Source organism: Rhincodon typus, chromosome 1 (assembly GCF_021869965.1).
Source record: "Rhincodon typus isolate 14 chromosome 1, sRhiTyp1.1, whole genome shotgun sequence".
NCBI lineage: Eukaryota > Metazoa > Chordata > Chondrichthyes > Orectolobiformes > Rhincodontidae > Rhincodon > Rhincodon typus.
In genome coordinates, this window is record NC_063332.1 from 167,038,202 (window position 1) to 167,061,940 (window position 23,739).

Consider the following 23,739-nt stretch of genomic DNA (forward strand, 5'->3'; position numbering starts at 1 on the left):
CTAGACCCTTCTTTAGAAAAAGGGTCTGAAGAAGGGTCTAGGCCCGAAACGTCAGCCTTCCTGCTCCTCTGATGCTGCTTGGCCTGCTGTGTTCATCCAGCTCTACACCTTGTTATCCCAGTCTATCCAGTCTCTCTTCATAACTAAAACTCTAGCCCCGGCAACTTCCTGGTGAATCTCCTCTGCACCCTGTAATTTGCCATTTTGGTCATTAGTAATCGATGGTTCCCCATGATAAAATGACAAGCCGAGAGGGACTGACTTATAAGAGTTTAACAGGTTTGGCAGTGTCTTGCTGCTTCTCCGAGCACTACAACAGAAGGGTGTCAAGCAGGATATCCTCAACCCCATGCCAAAGTCCCAATCTTAGCCCTGCAGCCAGGAGGGGACGTGGATTGTTGGAACGATTGATAGAGAGCAAGCTCTCTGTGTGTTGATGCACACAGCATGGTATGGTACCCATTTTGAGTCTATCCTGTTGTGACTGGTCATTTAATTGCCAGCATAATTCAAACTAATTCAGATAACATTGTGTGAAACAAATACATTTCAAAATGTGAATTGGAAACATGGAATATCACTCATTCAACTGTTTAGATATTGAAATTGCTGTGAGCATCAAACTTAAAAAATTAATTAGAATATTTTATCTGATTGAAAGCACAATTATTGCAGTTTAATCCATTTTAGCCACAGAACAACAAAAGGCCAATGTTGTTTAGCTTTTAATTGATCAAAACACTTTTTCTGTAGCTCATCTTTCACGTTTTTCTATTGCAACAAATCACGCACATAGCCAATGTAGAGGAATTGAGTTCAATATTTGAATGCAACCTTCAAAGTTTTCCTCAAAAATAAGAGTTATTTAAATATGTGTGTGTGTTCTGACAGGCAGGAAACTAGCAGGTGGCATAAAATTGCCCTGACTATTTTTTCAAGCTGTCTCGTTCTCTGTTAGAGACAGACGAATTGCACTGTTTAAACCGATATATTCGAATTGAAATGGCCATTTCCCAGTCAAATGTAGAGAAAGAATGTATGAATCCTGTGGGGACCAAACAATTTTTTCAATGCCCCATTGGCCCAGATCGATAAAAAGATGCCAGCCCTGTCAACACTCAACCAGTGCGCTGTGCCCATGTGAGGACCTTCCGTACTCCCTGTCCTCACACTCTGGATAAGAGAGTGTGACTTTCTCCTGTATCCGATATCCCACCTACCCCTCACTCCCCTGCAGTGCTGCTGTGCTACTGGCTTTCAGGGGGGGATATGAGTCTCAACTAATACCCCCAACCCTATGGGTGACCAAATCCCCTCCTTTCAGAGCCCCTCCCACCACCCTTCCCAGCAACAACACCCCTTGCCCTACCAACCCCTTCAACGCAGCCCCCATCTTGGCTGAGAGTCAGGATCCTGGTGGGCATGTGACTGGGTGGGAAGCAATTCTTGGGAAATGTCTATTCTGACTAAAATAAATCCGAGCTTCGAGAAGGTTCTGCTGTTGTAATAAGGTACAAGATGATCACTGGAACCTGTGGGCTGGATCACCTCATGGTATTATGAGCCTCACCAATACAAGACAAACTGGGTATTCACTCATCTCTGGGATAGGGAAGATTGTGATTCCAGAATAACTGCTGTATGTGCCCATCCAACAGTTCTTAAGTGGAAAGTGTTGCCTGGCATTTCAGTGCTTTTTCTGTGCTTTTGGCGCTTGCTTATTTCCACAATTGGCACTCAGTCTCTGTAGCTGCAGCCGTTTCTTTAAGCCTGTGGTAATCACACCTTTCTGTGCAGTGCGACCGTTCTGAGGCAAAACAAATATCGTGCCCTTTAAATTGTCACTTGGCAGCACGGACCTCGAAACTTACTGAAGCTGTCCAGCTTGCACTCATCAGGACAAATGCAAGAAAACTAACTTCAAATGGTCACAACAGTTTATACGCTGTGAGAAAGCGTGCTGATTGGTTGGCAAGTTGGTTGAGTGCTGAAGGTGTTACCGTAGAGCTGTGCAGTGTCGCTGAATATGTTTTAAGGCGGAGATAAATAGATTGTTGACTAACAAGGGAAATTGAGCGAGATGAGGGGAATGTGGAGATGAGCCTACAATCACATCAGCCATGGTCATTTAAATAGGAGAGCAGTCCCCAAGAGGATGAATTGGCCTACTCCTGCTCCTAATGCAAATGTTTGTGTGTACGTCTATAAGCAGCAGGGAATTATAGATGCATAGAAGATAGGAGCAGGAGGAGGCCATTTGGCCCTTCAAGTCTGCTGCACCATTCTTCATGATCCTGGCTGATCGTCCAACTCAACGGCCTAATCCTGCTTTCTGCCCATAACCTTTGATCCCATTTGGCCCATGTGCTATATCTAGCTGCCTCTTGAATACATTCAATGTTTTGGCATCAACTACTTCCTGTGGTAATGAATTCGACAGGCTCACCATTCTTTGGGTGAAGAAATATTTCCTCATCTCTGTCCTAAATGGTCTACCCCGAATCCTCAGACTGTGACCTCTGGTTCCGGACACACCCACCATCAGGAACATCCTCCCTGCATCTACCCTCTCCAGTCCTGTTAGAATTTTATAAGTCTCTGTGAGATCCCCCCCTCATTCATCTGAACTCCATCGAAAACAATCCTAACGTAGTCAATCTCTCCTCGTATGTCCCCAAGCTTGCTGGAATTCAAATAAAAAGTGTATGGCTTAAATGCTTTTGCAAAGAACAGGTCCCTGTATGTGAAGGGAGGGTAGACGAGCAATGGGTGTGTTCAGCTGATTATCTTAGGTTGATTCTTAGTGTAGCTAGTAACATGTTCAGGATTGTTCAAAAAGAATTAGAGTCTCACATTTTATAGTAGATTTGTTTTGGGTTTTACAAGTGCGGGCATTAATGTGCCCATTACAAACAGCGAGATGAATATGCTGTTTGATCAGTCAGTAGTTGGCATCGCCTTGGCACAGAAATCATTCAGTGTTGCTCAGTTATGTGGTAGACAGAATATCCCTTTGGACTGACGGCAGTGTCCTGTTAATAAAAAGTATACTTCTGTTGCCAGTGTATAGTAGCACTGTGGATTGGCTGGCTCAATCTGTTATTCAGATGTTTTAGCTACCATGCCTTCCCAGCGTAGATCTCATAGCATCGATAGTGGCTCTAATGTACTCATTTGACATTTAACATTCTTGCATTTGTCCTGATGTTTGTAAGACAAAAAGCTTTGGCAACAGTCTGTTTAAATTTAAATGCCCTTTAAATTGTTTAAAAAAAGAAGCAGAAATTGCCACTTCCCTTCACTCAGTCTGTTCTTTGTTCCTTAATTCCCCCCATGCAACTAGAGTCACGTTTAGATAACTAGAGTTTTATTTTTAAGGTCGTCCCTGTATAGTTCAAAAAATGAGACATTACACAAAGGATAATTCTCAGCACTAATGTTAACATTTGCACCCTGGGCCCCTCACATGCTTTGCCGCTGCTGAGTTTTCATGTAATTTGACTGTCAGCAAAAAAAAAGTGTTTCTTTACAAGCGTCACTGAAACCTGATGACAGTCCTTTAATACAGACAAAACTATTTTGTACCAGAGTGCAGGTGCAGGTACATTATAAAGTGATCTGCCCAAGTGACTGCGTTGCACAGCAAAGAGTTAAGAATAGGGTCTGTTACTCTTTTCTGGAATTTTCCCCTTATTAATGATTGGCAAGGTGCAATGCACATTAACTATATTTTAGTGCACGATGATAATTGTTTCCCTTTCAAGTATAATCCCACTGGCTAATTGGCTCAGCTGGACTTCCTAATAAAGCATGGCTCTTTTAAGGATCTTTGTACCAGTAGTGGTACCCAAATGAAGCCTGAGCCTCAGCCACACTCATTCGGTTAACATTATCCACCTCCCAAGCCCAGAGTACATGGCATCTTCTGGGTTTGTTGCAGTGTTCTGCACTGCAGCAATTCTTCCTTTGATGAGGCTCCCGCATTAATAATGCACCTTCAGCCGTAGGTACAAAACATTGATATATGGAAAGCACACTCCTCGATCCCAAAGGTCTTCCCAGATCCAGCCCTTCCCTCGTCCCAGTCTGGCATTGGAGCCAACCCGAAACTCGCCAGCTGCGACCCTATGGCAAACCCAGTTGGTACCAGGCACACTGGTGCGGATAGGGAGCACTGTTCAGGTTGTAGTTGCTTGGGCGAGCACCTCTCTCATTGACCATGCCAGGAGCAACTCAAATTGGCATGAAGCGATAGCCTTGTGCAGGGTTGTACATTGCAGCTCAGCCGAGATACATGCCACGTCCCAAAGTTTTAACTGAACAAAGACCGACTCCTTTTGAGCGCTGCAGAATACTTTCATATTTTGACTATTTTCCAGTTGGAGGCAGCTATATGATTAAAAAGAGCGTTAATAATTCATTGTTTGGAATCAGCATTCTGTGTAATGTTGCTTGAGAGTGCTTTTGAAACATCGGTCCACATTTATATTCAGACAGGGCGTCGGTTAGCTCAGTTTGGCTGGTTTGAAATGCAGTGATGCTTGCAGGATGGGCTCAATTCCCACGAGCAGCTGAGTTCACCTTGAAAGACTCTCCTTCTTTACCTGTCCCCTCGCCTGAGGTGGTGACCCTCAGGTTAAACCACCACCAACTGTCTCTATCTAATGGGACAGCGGCCCTATGGTCTGGTAAGACTATTACAACATTACCTTTACATATACACTGTGGTTGTTGCTCCATCCAGCCTCAATTATTGTTGCTTACTTCTGTCTGGTGTGCATCAATGAAGGCCTATAGCCCCATGACCACAGTACCATTGTGATTTTAGCGAGTTTGGTACTGTTTTACAAATTAATTTCTTCTCCTCTATTTCCAATTCAGGTTCTCCCATCCGATGGCCCATGGGAACCCGAATCCTCCTACCACTGGTATCCCACACCCAGCCATTGTGAACCACCAAATCAAGCAAGAACCCATTCACAACGAGATTGAACACATGGACATGTAGGTTGTCAATTTGAAGAGTTGCAGATGATTCTTTTTCTTTGGAAGAGCGTGGTTATTCAAAATTTTACCACTAGGATTGACATTACTTTTTAGGCAGGTGCATGGTGTTGAGCTGGGGATAGGACAAAGTCTAATTGGATGTTGGAACAGGCTTGAGGGGCTGAATAGCCACCTTCATTCCAATGCTCCATCTAATGTTAGGAAAATGTGCAAATTCTCACTTTCCTTTCTTGGGGAGGAGGGGTGAGGAGGCGGGTGTGATGTCAGATCGCGGGGGGAGCGCGATTCTGTGCTTTAATAATTGCTTGAACCATGGGAATGATTGAAATTGGCTAGAAGTGTCTTCTCATATTTGCCGACAGAAAACCTCACCAGGAAACGAGGAAGGAACAAGAGGCCAAAAAGCCTCACATCAAGAAGCCACTCAACGCCTTTATGTTGTACATGAAGGAGATGAGAGCAAATGTGGTGGCAGAGTGCACATTGAAAGAGAGTGCAGCTATCAATCAAATCCTTGGCAGGAGGGTAAGTGACCTATACAGCAGTCATCAAGTCCAGTATCTCTTCTCCTTTGTGACCTGGAGTTGGACATTGGTTTCGATTTGTGGCCACACAGTGCGGGATATTAAATGCTGAACGAGCTGGGCAGAGCGTGTTTTCCATAGATATGTCCATTCCACTCTGTTCTTCCGACCTGTTGCCGTTCTCTGTGGGATAATCTTCTGCAAAGACAAGAGCACATAGCAACGCTAGCAAGTATTGGTTGACCATCCCTAATTGTCCTTAAACTGAGGGGCTTGCTAGGCCATTTCAGAGGGCGGTTAAGTGTTAGTCACATTGTTGAGACCTGGAGTCACAAGTGGGCCAGATCATGTAAAGAAGGCAGATTTCCCTCCCTATAATACAATAATTGATGCTGGTTGTCATAACCACCATTACTGAGACTCACTTTATATTCCAGATTTCTTCTGTTGAATCCAGATTCCACCAGTTGCTAAAGATGGATTACAATCCATGACCCCGGTATGTTAGGTGGGTCCGCTGTATTATAGTCAGTGATATCACCATTACACCACCACTGCGTGGTCACAGTTTACTGGAAGTGGTTCCATGTTCTAGTGTACTTCATTTTGAATATATTTTCTCAGCCCCACGCTTGCCCCACTCGGTCAGTCGTATTCCTGGAGCTTTCAGGCCATAACCACCAACCCTGCCCCGTTGCTCCACAACTGCCTCACCCAGTCAAACAGCCTTTATTCATGTCACCAATCCTTCAGAATTGGCCACCAAAAGTGTTCAAGTAAAACAATACAAAATAAATAGGGTGTGTCTGTTATCACTGGTCTGTTAATCCAGAGGCCCAGGTAATGTCCCAGGGATCCGGGTTCAAATCCTGCCACAGCAGATGATAGAATTTTAATTCGATTTAACAACAAAATATGGAATTAAGAGTGTAATGATGATCAGCAATCCATCGTCCATTGTCCTGAAAAACCCATCTGGTTTACTAATGTTATTTAGGGAAGTGAAACTGCCATCCTTACCTGGTCTGGCCTACACGTGAGTCCAGACCCACAGCAATGTGGTTGGCTCATAACTGCCCTCTGGGCAATTAGGGACAGGCAATAAATGCTGGGCCTAGCCAGCGATGCCCTCGTCCCATGAATGAATAAAACAAAGCAGTCAATGTTTTTTAATGATTCTGGGATGTCTGTTCTGAGTGACACACAGCAGACTTTAATTCCTAGAGACTCCAGGAAAATATGCGACGTGTCAGCATTAACCTCCATCACACTCTCCCTTAAACTGTATCAGTGCTGGGCATTTTTCCAGTGAGTCAGTATTGCGGTCGCTACTCTGTCAGAGCAGCCAGCATTGATGGTGTAAAGGTAAACCACAGGAAATTGGCCACAGGTCACCAAAAGGTCCTATGCTTACCCATTGGCATTCCCACGAGAATAATCCCTGTCTTTCATTCCTCACACAAGTGACTAGTGTCAGTTTTAAGAGGAATCTGCCCCGACAGTTACCACTGCCTCTGGCTGTCCTTCTTTGTTCTGTCACTTGATACGTAACAAGAAAAAGTGCCTCTCACGACCCCCTTTTGGATTTGACATGTTTCCACTGCAGGCTGTATCTGAAGGGTATGTATGAGCGACAGCCTGATTTAGTACAAAAGGGATGAATGCAGAGGCAGAGAGAATTGGGAATGAATCAAAGGAACTGTTGTCTGAGGAGCTACCAGTACACGCCACAGTGACACAGGGGAATATCGAGTCGGCAATTCAGGTTCAATCATTTTTTCCACCAGATCTCCAGCTCTTGCCATTGGTCACCAAACATGTCCATTTTTACAGTGCATCACCTTCCTGCATCAACTGGATTACTTGATTGGAGGATTCTTCATTGGCTGTCAGGTTTCTCTCCCCATTTGTGACACGTCCAGAATAAAGAAATGGGCAGTTTCCAGTAAAATAATCTTTCAGTCGACACTGGTGTCCAGCGTGAAAGTTTCATGCAAGATTACGATTTACCTGTCAGTGGGTAGGATTGGAATCAGATACCCTTGTGAGAAAGTGGATAGGGGTGTGGGTGCAGACTCTGGTGATACTCATTTCATTCCCGTTTTCATCAATAGAAGCAGAAGTTGAGTTTATTTGGGGATGTGGGGCAGTGTTGACACAGTATTGAGCAAGGTCAAGTTTACACGCTGCCTTATGTAAAAGTCGTGATGTGTTGCCAGGCTACGGGCCTGCAATTTCCACCAACAAAATTATTCCTTTTCTGTGAAGTGTGGCAGGCGTAGGCCATTCGGCCCCTTGACCTTGATCCGCCATTCAATAGGCACACGGCAGATCTGACTGTGGCTTCGACTCCATGTTCCCGTCTTCCCTCCCCCTCCAACTCCCCTTTAACGTGTAAATGTTTGAGTAATGTCCTTCCATCTCTTCTTGTTACAGTGGCACGCTTTGTCCCGTGAGGAGCAAGCGAAGTACTATGAACTGGCTCGCAAGGAGCGGCAACTTCACATGCAGCTGTACCCTGGCTGGTCTGCACGAGATAACTATGTAAGTTTCTTGTGTTTCTATCTGGGCACTTCCACAGGCCTTTCACCCCTGTATGAGGGAGCTTTCAGCTCACATAGGAACAAATTTGCAGCTTGAAATAACTCAGCTTTACAGAGACAGGGAGTGTTATCTTTACGAACATTAGTTGTGCCTTTATAAAGCCGTCTGTCCTGTTCAAGCTCATTGGGCTTAAGCCAATAGGTGACATCACCAGACTATAAATGTGAAGTTCACACAACTCTGATTCCTGTATGGCTTTTAAGTTTGTTTTTAATCTTATTTATGACTTATTCAGCTCATTTGTTGATATTGTATGATGTGACTCTGCAGCTGTGAATCATTTGTAGCCAGTGTTTGTGTTAGTTTGCAAAGTCTCAAAGTGACTGCTCAGAGCAAATTGCTTCCAATTTCTCAAGTTGGCATCTGCATCAATGGTGAAGGGCAAGTCTTGCTCAAAGAGCATGGTGTCCATGGAAAAGTGTTTGCAGACCTTTGAGGAAGGAGAGCTGGGTGTGATTTTCCCATGTCCTTGCTGTCAGCACAATTAGTGGGATTGATATGGGTTTGCAAATTGACAGCTGAAGCCTTGCTAAATACCAGGGAGCACCTGTCCCGCTCAACATTCAGCTGGTGAGCTGGCCCATTATAGATCAACAGGAAAGAAAATCTCTAATAAAAGGGGAATACTGGCGATGTTGGAAATCTGAAGCAAACACAGAGAATGCTAGAAAAACTCAGCAGGTCTGGCAGCATCTGTGGGGAGAGAAACAGGATTACGTTTCTGTGTCTGGGATAATGATTCTTCTGAAGAAAAGTCATACAGGGCTCAAAGTGTTAACTCTGTTTTGCTCTCTCCATAGATACCAGACCTGCTGAGTTTCTCCAGCAATCTCGGTGTTTGTTAGGGAAGAAAATCTGGTGGATTCAGTTACAGGTGGAATAACAACCCTGAAAACAAAAAATGCTGGAGATCACAGCAGGTCAGGTAGCATCCATGGAGAGAGACCAAGCTAATGCTTTGAGTCTAGATGACACTTCATCAGAAGAATCATTATCCCAAACTTGAAACTTAATTCATCTAGACTCGAAACGTTTGCTTGCTCTCTCTCCGTGGATGCTGCCTGATCCACTGTGATCTCCAGCATTTTTGTTTTCAGTACAGATTCTAGCATCTGCAGTAATTTGCTCCTACATTGGGAATAACCACCGCTGCTAGTTTTGGGCATTGGTGACAGAAATTGCTCCAACTCTTTCACCAAGGTCGTGCTTATTTAAATTGACAGAGGTGGAGAAAATCCGTCCCTTTTCTCGATCATTTTTCTCCCTGTCTTTCATTCCTGAAGAATTTGACCCTTTATGAAGTTGTGACTCCACATCAGAGTCCCTCGCCTTGCCTATGGGACTAATTATTCATGTGGCTTTTTGCAGCCATTGATTGGCAGGCTGTTCAGTCACAGGGAGGAGGTGAGAGACTCCCCCAACATTGGCACATACAATGACCAAGACTGTGAATCTCCTCTCCTCAGTAAGCCGTGGGCTATGAGACCAGTTACAGAGATTCTATGAGTTGCCCAACTGAGATCAACCATTTGGGGGTTGAACATGAAGCCTTGCTGGGTTGCATGATTCAACTACTCCTATCTCCATCGAGCTGATGTATTGTGGGACACTGAGAATCTTTACATTGGAAGCCGAAGCCCCTGTTCTATTTCCCTCTTGGTTGCTCTACGTTCTTCCGATTTGTCACCAGTTGGATTTTGACTTCAGTATGACTCAGAGAGATGTCACAAAATCACATTGCACACAATTGAACCCTGGACATAAAGCAACATTTGAAATCAAATCAAATAGAACCATTTCATTATGTCCTCACAGAGGGTCAAAGCCATGTAAAGAAATATATATATATATTCCAGTATTAAATTTCAGGCAGAAGCATACAAAAGGGAAGGTTAGCATTTTAAACAGGTAGAGTTCCAAGGACATTTCATCCTTTTCCCAGATTGAGTCACACCCACTATCTCATTGTGAAGTTGTGAATAGACGCTCTGTTAGAAAGCTATTGGACCTTGGCTCCTGTTGTCTTCATGTCATTTGTTACAGTACCCCAGCTGTAATATGAGTCTTGTCACAAAGCACAGTAGACATTTGTCAGCCTGTTTTAGACTGAGGCTTGCTTTGATTGGTTCTGTGTCTCAGCGACTAGAGACGCAAATACCAATGACACTTTTACCAGAGTTAATTTGCGTTTGCCATTTCTACATATGTGAGTGAACTGACATTAATTGAACTTTTACTTGTCTTTATCCAATTTCTCCTTAGCATTTCTTTTTCACTTTGTTATTGTTAGTGAGAGTCATCCAGTACAGATGTAACATTAAATTTGTATGGAACACCGGTTCCCCCTCAACTGGAGTAGTGCATCCAGTTCTGGGCAAGCATGCCTTTCAGAGAGATGTGAAGGCATCAGAGAGAGTGCAGAAAAGATTCACAAAAATGGTTTCAGGGATGATGAACTTCAGTTACATAAAGTTGTTTGCCTTGGAGGAGGAGAATTGATAGTAATAGTTCTCAAAATCATGAGGAGTCTGAGTAGGGTAAAAAGTGAAAAGAATGTTCCTGTTGGTGGAAAGATTGAGAACAAGAGATTTAGGGCAAAACAAGTAATGGAAAAATAAGGACAATTCTTCATACAGCAAGTGGGTGGTGATCTGAAGGGCATGCATAATATTGATAGGGATGCAGATCCCTTTGAGACATTTGAGAAATAATCGGATTAATATCTAAAAGGGAAGAATGGGGAAGGCACCAGAGAGAAACTTTGGGGAGTGGCAGGAGGTAAGTTGCTCCTTCAGGGAGTTAGCACAGCTACAACGGACTGAATGGCCTCCTTGTGTGCTGTGCCCATTCTGTGAAGTGCTTCATTGGCTGTAAAGCGCTTTGGGACATACAATATTTGCAAAAATTACTATATTAATGCACATCCTTTCTTCCAGTTCCCTGTCCTGTGCACCCAGACTCTGCCAATGAGGAACAAAGTTCCCACTGTTGTGTATTAATAACCTTGTGCATTGTATATCTTATATCTCTATGTGATCGAAACAGTATTGATATTGAGAGCATTGACATTACTGGTAAAATTGGCATTTCACAGTAGCACAAAGATGGCGATAATGAATTGTGCATGTCAAGGATAATCAGGGTGGCACACTTGACCAATTCGTACTGCTTGCCAGAACTGTTTCTTGTGGGATTTGCTTGTAGTTATTGTTCAGTTTGTATACATAACTGATCTATAAAATATCTTGAATTTGTTTCAAATGTTGAAGGGAAAGAAGAAGAAGAGGAAACGTGAAAAGATGCAGGAAACCACCTCAGGTAAGAATTAAAACAATATTATTACCTAACATTGCGACTCATTTCAGTAAATCTTTGCACTTCTGTGTGAACTCAGCATAAAGATTGTCATTTATTGCAATCCTGCTGCATTGAATTGATTCCCTTTCTACCTGATTACTTGCCTTAACACAGTGGAAATGCGTTTTCTGAAACAGCTATTTGCCTCTTCTTTGGATCTTTGCTCTTCTGCTGTTCTATGCAGACGTAAATCTGACAGAGTAACTTTTCAGAAAACGTGGCGTGTTAGTAGCTCATAACTGTAGGGTTCATGGTGCAACTCATAACTAAGCATTCCTGTGACTGCGTCTGTTTGATGGAGGAGTTTATAGCGCAGTGTCTGGTTTGTCAATCCATTCAGTGTCCTCCTGAGCTGAAGCAGTGAGATGCCTCCCACAGCAGAACTTATTGGGCAGTTTAATGTTATGTGTTTGTGCTCTGGGTCTCATGACCACACTCATACTTCGCATCACCCTCGACCTTTCACCCCGGAACATGTCTGAACAGATTCAGTTGAGTAACACTGACTGTTTTTGAGGGAGCTTTGATGCCAGAGGTCATTGGGGTTGGGTCATTGATGACATGTGAGGAGTTTGTTCTCTATGAGACCTCTGCTGAGTTATATGGATGGTATCTGATGGGGTCATAGTTTGAAACTTCTACAGAGACTTGTTGAGAGTTTGAACTGATCCAAGCAGACAAACATAATGAATTGTCCTATTCATGATTACATTCACACGACATTTATTCTTTTGATCCTGTGTTTTGCCAAGGAAATTTTGCTATAGAGAGTTGTGGAGATTTAAAAATGACAGGCAGAAACCAGATGGGGATGCCTCGCTTCCATAAGTTTAGTGTTTTTCTTGCCAAAAGAGGAAAGAGATCTTATTTACCAGGGGAGGGAAACTCAAACTCACCCAAGCAATTTGAACCTGTTGCTGAGTTCAAAGAAATCTCATTTTGACTGTTGCAAGTACATTTGATCTCACTGTGGGAGTCACAATTGATAGAGTTGGTGTAAGTACAATTAAAGAACAGTTGAAATCTGTATAACTGTCATCAGTTGCTCTTTAAACTTTAAAAGCAATTCTGTAGCTGGCAGCAAGAGCTAAGAAAAATAAATTATTTGCAGACTGCTTTGATTGACTGTTGTAGGTTGGAAAGAAAATAGTGTCTAGTCTGTAACCTCAGTAGAACAATTTGTTGACACTGCTCCCAGGGCTATTATAACATTGATATGAATGCTTGGCTGAGTTTCAAACACTATAGTTATCTCAGCAGAGGGTTCTGAGTTCACAGCTTGATTAAAAATTTAAAGAAACTGTGACATGATTAGCTGTCTTTGATGTGGACCTGAACAGAGATTTGTTTTGGTAAGCAATTAACTACTCAAGATTTGAAAGCTTCTAATGGGTTCTATGAATAAGGTTTTATTTTTCACTATTAAGTGTGTAAGGAGTGAAAGCTGTACTAGACTTTTGGATATTTGCTTTTTCTTCTCTCCAAATGACTCCTGAGGTCCATGGTGGGGATACTGGGTAAGTGACATGGAGGTTATGAGGGCACTTGAGGGTGGGTGGGTGGGTGTATGAGTTGGCATTGAGTTGACATGGAGTGTATGGGGGTGTAGTGAGTTGGGAAATTTCTCAACTTGAGCTACCTGCCTCAGTAGACAAAGGCTGATCCATTGTGTCTGTCCATTATTGGCTTCTGACCTCTCAGCAAGCAGGTTTCACATCATATTTTGCTTTTCAAAATAAAGCTACATAAACCCGGCAGCTACAGAGCAGATATTACTCCCCTGTAGTGGAGTAATTCGCACAAGACAGAAAAGTTCAGAAAAGCAAAGAAGTACCTCCTTCCCCTAACCTCCTTACTCTCCCAACTTCTAGCGCACTCTTCAAAGATGTACTTAGTGCTAAGGTGCACCGAGATGTCTACATTTATGTGCTCTGAGTTAGCTCACCTCCCCTGGCACAGGGAAAGCAGCTTAAGCTACTTCCTTTAACTAACTAACTTCATCTGCTTTCCAGTGGAGAACTTGCATATCTCTGCTTAAAGCCCAGACGAAAGGTGATAGTGATAAACTTCAAGAGGACTTTGGCTGTTTAAATGGGCAGACTCTTGGCAGGTCCAATTTAATGTAGAGAAGTGTGAAGTGAAACATTTTGGCAGGAAGATTGAGGAGAGGCGACATAATACAAAGGGTAGAATTCAATCAGACACAGTGGAATGGAGAAATGTGGCCAAGTCATTGGAGATGGCAGGGCTTATTGAGAAATTGGTTAAAAGTACATACCAGTAGCACAATGGCTCAGTGGTTAGTACCGCTGCCTCACAGCGCCAGGTTTGATTCGTCGGCTCACTGTCTGTGTGGAATTTGCACATTCTCCCCATGTCTGCATGGTTTTCCTCTGGGTGCTCTGGTTCCCTCCCACAGCCCAAAGATGCAATGGTTAGGTGGATTGGCCATGGGAAATGCAGGGTTACAGGAATAGGGTAATGGGGTGTGGGTCTGGGTGGGATGCTCTTCGGAGGGTCAGTGTGAACTAGATAAGCTGAATGGCCTGCTTCCACACTGTAGGGATTCTTTGATTCTATGCAATCTTAGGCTTTATAAATAAAGGAGTAAGTCCAAAAGCAAGGAGGTGATGGTGAACCTCTATTGAACTCACTAGTTTGGCCTCAACTGGAGTATTGTGTCCAATCATGGACACCTCACTTCAGGAAAGTTATAAAGGCTTTAGAGGAAATGATGGTTGTTCAAAGAACCAACCAAAGAATGACAGGAAAAACTTTTAAGCAGCAAGTGCACAGATCTGGAATACTTCACCTGAGAGTGTGGCGGAGGTAGATTCAGTCGGGGATTTCAGAAGAGAATTGGAGGGAGCCAGATGAGAAAAAAATCTCCATTTCTGGGAAACAATGAGAGAGTGGGAGTAACTGATGAAATATTTTGCAGAACGATGGAACTCTATGAGGCGAATGCTGGAAGGATATTTCTCCTCACCAGCGAGCCTAGAACCAGAGGACACAATTTCAAAATAGTGTCCCCCCCATTTAAGACGAGGATGAGGAAGACTTTTGCTTTCCTCTGAGGTTCGTAAATCTTGAACCAGAGAGCAGTGGAGGCTGAGCCATTGGATCTGATTCACAGCCGAGTTAAACAGCCTCTTCATTGACAAGTGAATTGAGGGATGATGGGAGTCAGGCAAGACAGTGGAGTTGGAAGCCCCATAATCAGATCCGCCATCATTTTACTGAATGGCAGAGTGCAGCTTGATGGGCCGAATGGCCTATATCTCCTAATTTTATGATCTTAGCTGTGATGCATTTGCTGAGAGTTGGTCTAGACGTGAGGGACCATGGAATCCTTACAGCGCAGAAAGAGGCCACTTGGCAAATCGAGCCTGCACCAATCCTCTGAAGATCATCCCATCCAGACCTCCACTCTATCCCTGTAAACCTGCATTTCCCATGGCTAGTCCCCCGAGCCTGCACATCCCTGGACACTATGGGGCAATTTAGCATGGCCAATTCACTTAACCTGCTTGTCTTTGGACTGTGGGAGGAAACCAGAGCACCCGGAGGAAACCCACACAGACATGGGGAAAACATGCAAACAACACACAGACAGTCACCCGAGGGTGGAATTGATCCCAGGTCCCTAGCATTGTTAAGCAGCAGTGTTAACCACTGAGCCACGGCGCTGCCCAATTGGGCACTGTACTGTAGCTATTGTACAATTCCATTTATTTGTTATCAGTACAAGTCCCCAGAAACAAACAATAGCCTACTCATTTGCTGAGTTGGAGATGAATAGTTGGCCACTAATCTGTAGAGGGATCACGCTTCGGTGACATGCAGCAACGTTCTCTCCACAGGTGCATAAGGGCTTTCTCCTGAGGCCCCATGGTTAGGTGCATGGGGGCTTTGGCTTTTCTTGACCCTGTTTAGCAGGGAACACACTCAATGTCATACCTCAAAACCTACCAGTTGACAGATGGGTGCTTGTCACAAGGAGCTTGTTGGTGATGGCCATGTTTCCCATTCCTTGATCCAGTGGGTGTCTGCTGGTGGGTCTTGCTCAGGAGGGTGACTCTGTATGGGACACAGAGGGAGAGGGTGAGCAGTGTTTAGACAGGTCACTATGGAGTAGGTAACTGAGGTTCAAAGTGAATGTTTACAACCAGCCAGTGGGTTTTTGGTAGTCGGTGGCTGTGTGGGAGGAAGTGGGGTTGATGTTTGCAAGGATGGGAAATCAGGGGAGGGCTGTTGCAAGACTTGTTCCGCGCTATTCGTGAAATGAAACTAGCTGACAAAAACAAGTGGCATGGTGGGTTTTGTATAATTAAATTAAATTATTAAATTAACATGGCTAGGAGGAGGCCAACAGAACTCATTACACTGCTATAGGCACGTGAGATTTTATTACTGGACTTTATTCTTCTGGGTTGTAGTGCAGTCACTGCATTCCTGTCCTGGGACAGACATGATAGGGAGAACACTATTATACTTGCGACTAGCTAACCATTGAGGTGTCTTTCCTGACAGTGTCTTGTGGAATGGAGGCCTATGTATCTCAGACTGGAGGATGCTTATTCCCGTGTGTGGAGTTGGCAGGCACAAGTGATGAAAGTCTCTTTCCGACTTTGTGAAGCTGCAGCTAATTACTTAGAGCAACCCTTCAGCTGAATAGCGAGCGTGTTGTTTTCAACTTTGTAACGAGCCCTGTCAACAGGCTCAGGAGTAAATAGCAGTGCTCGGGAAAAATGTAATACAGCTCAGGATGATCTCGCATTCAGTCATGGGCCGGCTTTTCTCTTTGGAGACTGGGCTGTCCCAGGAGTGCAATTTGGAAAGGGCAGAGGGCGGAGGTTGTGGGTGGGGGAGTAGGGAATGATGGGAAATCAAACAGGACTCCCGTCCATTGTTACTGACCGCTCTGGTTAAAGGCAGGGTCGGACATTGTGAGTGAAGCGTCTGAATAGATTGCCCACCAACATGAGGGGTTGGGGGCAGTTGTATCCTGGTGGATCCCCCTGCTCCTAACCAGGACTGGAATTTTGTGTCATGTATGAGGCAAGAGGCCCAGTTGCACTGGATCACAAGCGTATGATTAGAACCATAGCCAACCATTCAACCTCATTGTGTCATCTCAGCTTGAAGGGGAGATTGTTGCCTGAAAATCATTGAACCTTGCAACACAGAAAGAGATCATTCAGCCCATTGTACTTCTTCAAGCTCTTTTAAAGAGCCATCCAACTGCCCTGACCTAACCCCAAATCCCTGCATATATTTCCCTTTCAAATATTAATCCAGCTCCCTGCTGACAATTGAAACTGCTTCCAATGTCCTTTCAGGTAATTCAGTACAGATCACGATAACTCTGTTAAAGAAAAAGCCTCCCAACACCAAACCCAGACCTCCCACCGTCCCAATTTTTGATGCCAGTTTTCTTGAAACGTACATATTTGATTATTTTAGCATAATAACAATGTTTAGGTTTTTTTGCATTTTTGTAGCTTTTATGACAATCCTGACCATTCGGTTCTACATGTGATTGTATTCTCTAATTAAGAACTAAAAAGATGTCTCATTTACACAATGGCGTAGTGGCATTTGAAGTCAAGATTTTTTTGGGTAATTCATTCAGGCTGGATTACTGATCTAGTACAATAACCAGTAAACTCCTTCCGATCATGCTAAAGACCACCATAAGCGGCCACTCACTGACCTGCACTGCTTGTGGTTTCGGAGCAGCTTGAACTGGTGGTAACGATGTGAGCGCAAATAAACAAGGGGTCAGGGTCTGAAAAGCATCCCACCCCATTCACAGGCAACTGTGACAGGAGTGCCTGAACAACAATTAGACCTGGAAGGTCTGTAACAGGAAGCACAGGCAGAACAATGTTCTTAATCAATTTTCGGCACCTATTAACCCTCTCACTGGCCTAGAAAGAAGCAACAGAGAGATTAAAATTAGCTCTGCGAGCTTTTCTAACCATTGCCTATGACAAAATGAAAATCCAGCCTGAAAACCTTTATTATGTATGCACTGAACCACAATTTATACACAAAATGTATTTTAAAAGCTGTATACATCGGTATAAGAGTTCAGACTCATTTGTTTTCCATCTCTAATTTCTCTGTTAGTGTTTATATATTATTACATTATGGCACTTTATTTGCTAATTTATTTATGCAAGATAATCCCATTAAGTTGGGCAATTTTGAACATAAGTTTTTTCTTGGCAATATTGCAGGAAAGGCAATTTGATAAAAGACTGCATAATAATAGTTATTGGATTAATTTCTATTTGCAAGGACAAGAGGGAGCAAGTTGTCTTTGCTACCTCTGCCCTTCATAGTGGAGATAAGCAGTGGGATAGGGCTACTGGTCACTGTACAAGAACCCAAAATGAAAGACCAACAGGACCACAAGGAGCTTGGGAGCTCTTGATGGATGAAGCAGAATGAATGTTCTTATTGAGAAGGTCTTGAAGGTTAGTAAGAAAGGATAGAAATCCATGCTGTGATGAGACCGGCCAGGGAGGAGATAACCAAAAAGGACACCATCACGATGCAGATTAAGGGATAAGCCAAAGACTCCCTAGTAACAGTTCACTTCTGCAAACTCACCCTTGTTTATCTAGACATTAGCACTTCCAATAATTCCATGGTCGTGACAGAAATATTGACCCAAAGGCACAGACGGTCATGTGCCTTGAGGCAAATATCTCACAAATATTGCTTTCAATCTGCAAATTGAAGAATTATCCATTGAGAACCCTTTCAATCTTTACAAGCTTCACTAACTCTACAACATTTCAAGGTAACATTTTCCGATGACAGATGCTAAGCTAACTGGCTTGGAGTTAACTCAGAGACAGTAAGAACTGCCAATGCTGGAGTCAGAGATAACACAGCGTGGGGCTGGAGGAACACAGCAGGCCAAGCAGCATCAGAGGAGCAGGAAAGTTGACGTTTTGGGTTGGGACCCTACTTCAGAAAGGGGGGAGGGGGAAGGGAGCTCTGAGAAAAATAGAGAGAGGAGGGGTGGGGCTGGGGACGGTAGGTGGGATGGTGATAGGTTAGTGCAGGTAGGCAGTGGTAGCAATTGGTCAGTGAGGTGGGAGGGACGGATAGGTGGGAGAGAAGATGGACAGGTTGTGTCTGGTCAAGGAGGTGGGGATGAGAGGGAGGGTTGGTCATGGGAGAAGGCCAGTGGTGGGGAGATTTTGAAACTGGAAAAGTCCACATTGAGACGATTGGGTTGTAGGCTCCCAAGGCGGAATATGAGGTGCTGCTCCTCCAGTTTGTGGGTGGCATCATTGTGACACTGGAGGAAGCCCAGGATGGACATGTCGCCCAGGGAGTGGGAGAGGGAGTTGAAGTGGTTCGCGACTGGAAGGTGTTGTCGTTTGTTGCGAACAGACCACAGCTGCTCTACAAAGTGGTCTCCATGTCTCCGCTTCATCTCACCGATGTCGAGGAGGCCACATCAGGAGCAGCGGATGCAATCGACCACATTAGCGGATGTGCAGGTGAACCTCTGTCTGATGTAAAAGGTTTTTTTGGTTCCTTGGATGGAGGTGAGGGGGGAGGTGTAGAGGCAGATGTAGCACTTCCTGCAGTTGAATAAGTAGTTTAGATACTTTGCATCAGTCTTCAAAGTAAAAGACTCAAAATACATTCCAAAAACACTAAATAGTAAGGGTCAAAAGAGCATGAGGAAGCAAATACAATAATTATCTGTGGAGAAAAATCCTAGGGAAACTAAGGAAACTAAAGACCAAGAAGTCCCATGCACCAAATAGGATACATCCTAGGATTTTAAGGGAAATAGCCATGGAGATAGTGGATTACTCCGGTAGTACTTGTCCAAGATTTCTTAGATTCTGGAAAAGATTCCCAAGGATTAGAAAACAGCCAATATCAATATAATACCTTGATTCAAGAAGGGATGAAGGCCAGTTAGCTTAACATCTGTTGTGGGAAAATGTTGAGAGTCCATTCGAAAGGATGCAATAGTAGAAACACATTCAAGCAGAGTCAATGTGACCCCCTGAAAGGGAAATTACACCTGACAAATTTATTACAGTTCTTTGAGGAGGTAGCGAGCAGGATAGGTAAAGGGGAGCCAGTGTATTTCCAAAGGCATTCGATAAGCTGTTGCACACAAGTCTACTTAATTAGACTTGAGCCCATGGTGTTGGGGTCATATATTAACATGGATTAAAAATGAGCTGTCAGAAAGAAGATGGAGTTGGGATAAGGGAGTCATTTTCAGGATCGCAGTCTACACCTCATGGGTGCCATGTGAATCAGTGCTGGGGCCATTCTTATTTACATTATGCATACATGACTTGGATGAGGGAAGTGAATGAACTATTTCCAAGTTTGTGGATAACACAGATGGAGGTGGGAAGGCAAGTGGTAATGGTTATAGAGTCAGCAGAGGGATGTAGGTAGACTCGGTAAATGGACAAAAACTTGGCAGATGAAGTACAACGTGGGGAAATGCGACATCATGCACTTTGACAGGAAGACTAGTGGAGCTAAATGTTAAGTAAATGGAGAAAGACTGCAGAAAGCAGCAGCGCAGAGGGATTTGGGATCCTTGTGCATAAATCACAAAGTGTTAGTATGCAAGTTCAAGCAGTTATGGGGAAGGTAAATGTAATGTTGACTTTTATTTCAAAGGGAGTGAAATATAAAAACGGGGAAATCTTGTTAAAACTGTACAAGGCAGTAGTCAGACCTCAGCTGGAAGACTGTGGCAGTTTTGGTCCCCTTATCTAAAGAAAGATATTTCAGCATTAAAGGCAGTCCAGAGAAGGTTCACTAGGTTGATCCTAGGCATGGAGGGAATTTCTTTTGAGGAGAAGATGAGTAGTTTGTGCCTGTACTCATTGGAGTTTAGAAGAATGAGAGAAGACCTTATTAAAATATATCAGTTAGGCAGGGGGCTTAAGAGGGTAGTTGCTGAGAGCTTGATTTCCTTTGTGATAGAATCTCAGGCCTAGGGCCTAACCTCAGACTAAGAGGGTACCAGTTGGACAGAGATGAGGAGGAATTTCTTCTCTCAGAAGATAGTAAATCTGCGGTTTTACCTCAGAGGATTTCCATCGGACAAAATAATTTGCTTTAAGGAGCATCTTAAAGGAAGAGAAAGAGAAAGAGACAGAGGTGTAGAGGTTTAGGGAGGGAATAAAGGTCTGACCGCCAATGAGGGCGCAAAATGGTCAGAGTTAAATGAATGCAAGAATCATCAGAGGGTTGGAGGAGGTTGTAATAATTTGGATGTACAAGGCCTTAGATCGATTTGAATGAAAAGTTGAGAATTTTAAAATTGAGGCGAGGATAGATCAGAAGCCATCATGCTGGGGTGTTTGGTGATTAGAGCTTGGTACGTGTGTGGAAGAATTTTGAGTGACATTATGTTGGTGCAGGCTGGAAGGTGGGTAGTCAACCAAGAGATTATCGGAATGACATGATAAACATGGTGAGGGTTTCAGTAGTAGCAGCTCGGCTGAGATTGTAATAACGAAGGGCAATGTGACAGAGGTGGAAGTAGGAACCTTTTGTGATGGATTAGGTTCAAATTTGGAGGCTCAGCTCAGAGTCAAATAGGGAGGCAAGGTCTTTGCAAGCAGATGAGGGGCAGGAACGTGAATAGTGGGAGACAGGAGTGGGCTGGCTCACGGTAGTTATGTACAGCTGGGAGCAGCTGTCTTCATCTGAGTGAGACCACAAAACCCCTGCACTGAAGTTCTTTTTAAGTAACGTGTAGCAGGTACTTTAAGGATCAATCACTCAAGATCCAGGAAGGTGCAAATGCATTTCAAAATTTGAGGCAGCATGGTGGCTCAGTGGTTAGCACTGCTGCTTCACAGCGCCAGGGACCTGGGTAGGGGGATTGACCATGTTAAATGCAGGGTCATGGAAATAGGGTGGTGGTCTGGGTGGGATGCTGTCTGGAGATACAGTGCAGACTTGATGGGCTGAATGGCCTCTTCCTGCACTGTAGGGATTCTATGAAAATTGAACAAGGGCAAGTAAATTCAGGAGTTCAGATCTGAAACCATTTCAGGGGCCTTATTTCTACAGATTGCCTCTTCCGTGAGTCTCTTTTAAACTGAGCTTAGCTTCTTTCAGCTTCAAATAACCCTTTCAGGGGTTTAACCAAACACTTCTACTCTGGAATGGCAAAACTAAACTCCTTACACTGAGAGGACCCATTTCTTACCAGTTCTAAACCTTGTCCCTTTTTTAGAAGTGACTGTTTTATACTCTCAGCTTCAAACAAGCTTTTGAAAAACTGCCAAAACAAATTCAAAAAGCTTTCTTCAAGTTATAGTTGTTTTCCCTAATCAAAAGAAATAGAAAATCTATTCCTGAACTTCTAAACTGAAAACCCAATACTCAACTGTTTACCTTGTTCACTCATAAACTCACCCGGGGTAAGCAAAATCCCATTAGCCTCTCTCTTTCATACTTTTCTTAAATAAATCACCATGGTTACAGGAGTACTTACAAGTTAATCATTTAAGCAAAATGCATATGCCACTACCTGAATTCTAAACTCTAAAATAAATGGTATTAAACTATATATAACTCACAATCACTGATATCACAATATCGACTCCATATGGATTGTATGGTGATCAGCCTTACTGATACTGTCATGGACAGATGCATCTGCAATAGGCAGGGTTGTGAGGAGATAGCGAGAACTGCAGATGCTGGAGTCAGCATCGGTACAGTGTGTGGAGCTGAAGGGAACACAGCAGGTCAGGCAGCATCAGAGGAGCAGGAGAGTCGATGTTTCGGGTCGGGACCCTTCGTCAGGACTGGGGAGGGGGAAGGGAGCTGGGAAATAAATAGATGGAAGAGGGGTGGGGCTGGGGGACGGTAGGAGGGATGGCGATAGGGGATGGCGATAGGTGGATACAGGTAAGGGTAGTGGGGATTGGTCAGCGGGAACGGTGGGACGGATAGGTGGGGAAGGAGATGGACAGGTCTTGTCAGGTCATGGAGACAGGGATGAGAGGGAGGGTTGGACGTGGGATGAGGCTGGGGGGTGGGGAGATTTTGAAACTGGCGAATTCCATGTTCAGGCCGTTGGACTGTAGGGTCCTGAGGCGGAATATGAGGTGCTGCTCCTTCAGTTTGCGGGTGGTTCATTGTGACACTGGAGGAGGCCCAGGATGGACATGTGGCCGTGGGAGTGGGAGGGGGGCTTAAAATGGTTGGTGATTGGAAGGTGTTGTTGATTACAGCATACAGAGCACAGGTGCTCTGCAAATTTGTCACCGAGTCTACGTTTGGTCACACCGATGTAGAGGAGGCCACATCGGGAGCAGCGGATACAGTAGACCAAGTTGACGGATATACAGCTGAACCCGTGTCTGATGTGAAAGGTTTGTTTTGGGCCTTGAATGGAGGTGAGGGGGGAGGTGTAGGGGCAGGTGTAGCACTTCCTGCGGTTGTAGGGAAAGGTGCCAGGGGGTGGTGGGGAGTGTGGAGCGAATGAGGGAGTCGCAGAATGAGCGGTCCTTATGAAAGGCAGATAGGGGTGGGGAGGGAAATATCTCTTTGGTGGTGGGGTTGGATTGTAGATGGCAGAAATGGCAGAGAATGATGCGCTGGATGCAGAGGTTGGTGGGTGGTATGTGATGACCGGGGGACTCTGTCTTTATTTTTGTTGGGGGGAGGGGTTTTAAGGGCAGAAGTGAGGTCAAATAGGTATTTTCCCTGCACTAGTCTAGCAGCAATGCCCTTTAGCACTCGACCAGCTCCATCATTACTGGTGATGCCAAGTCACTCTTGGTGATGGACATTGAAGTCTCATGCCCAGAGTACATTCTGTATCCTTGCCACCCTCAACGTTCCTCCAAGTGGTGTTCAATAACTGAGTGAGGGGGAGAGGGGAAGTACATGGTACTCAGCAGAAGGTTTCCTTGCCCAGGTTTGACCTGGTGCCATGACACTTCATAGGCTCTAGTACCCATGACTCCCAGGGCTGCTCCTTCCTGACTGAATACCACTATGCCATCATCTCTGCTGCACTGGTGGTAATGTTGTCTGGGTCATTGTGTGTAAAATACAACTCCGTCAGGCTTTTGCTTGACTGTGCTTTGAGACAGCTCTAAGATAGTAAGAATTGCCGATGCTGGAGTCAGACGTAACACAGTACGGAGCTGGATGAACACAGCAGGCCAGGCAGCATCAGGGGAGCAGGAAAGCTGATGTTTCGGGTCGG

The 23,739-nt window shown here is 44.3% G+C and overlaps 1 protein-coding gene across 1 annotated transcript in view; it reads left to right on the top strand.

Annotated features, from left to right (window-relative positions):
* Window positions 1–23,739, top strand: part of lef1 (lymphoid enhancer-binding factor 1) — a 153,619-nt gene that overhangs the window by 96,258 nt on the left and 33,622 nt on the right. The window contains exons 5-8 of the mRNA XM_048611041.1: window positions 4,882–5,004; window positions 5,370–5,532; window positions 7,968–8,075; window positions 11,405–11,453. Of these exons, the coding sequence (XP_048466998.1) occupies window positions 4,882–5,004; window positions 5,370–5,532; window positions 7,968–8,075; window positions 11,405–11,453 (443 nt within the window). The remainder of the gene's footprint in view (window positions 1–4,881; window positions 5,005–5,369; window positions 5,533–7,967; window positions 8,076–11,404; window positions 11,454–23,739) is intronic.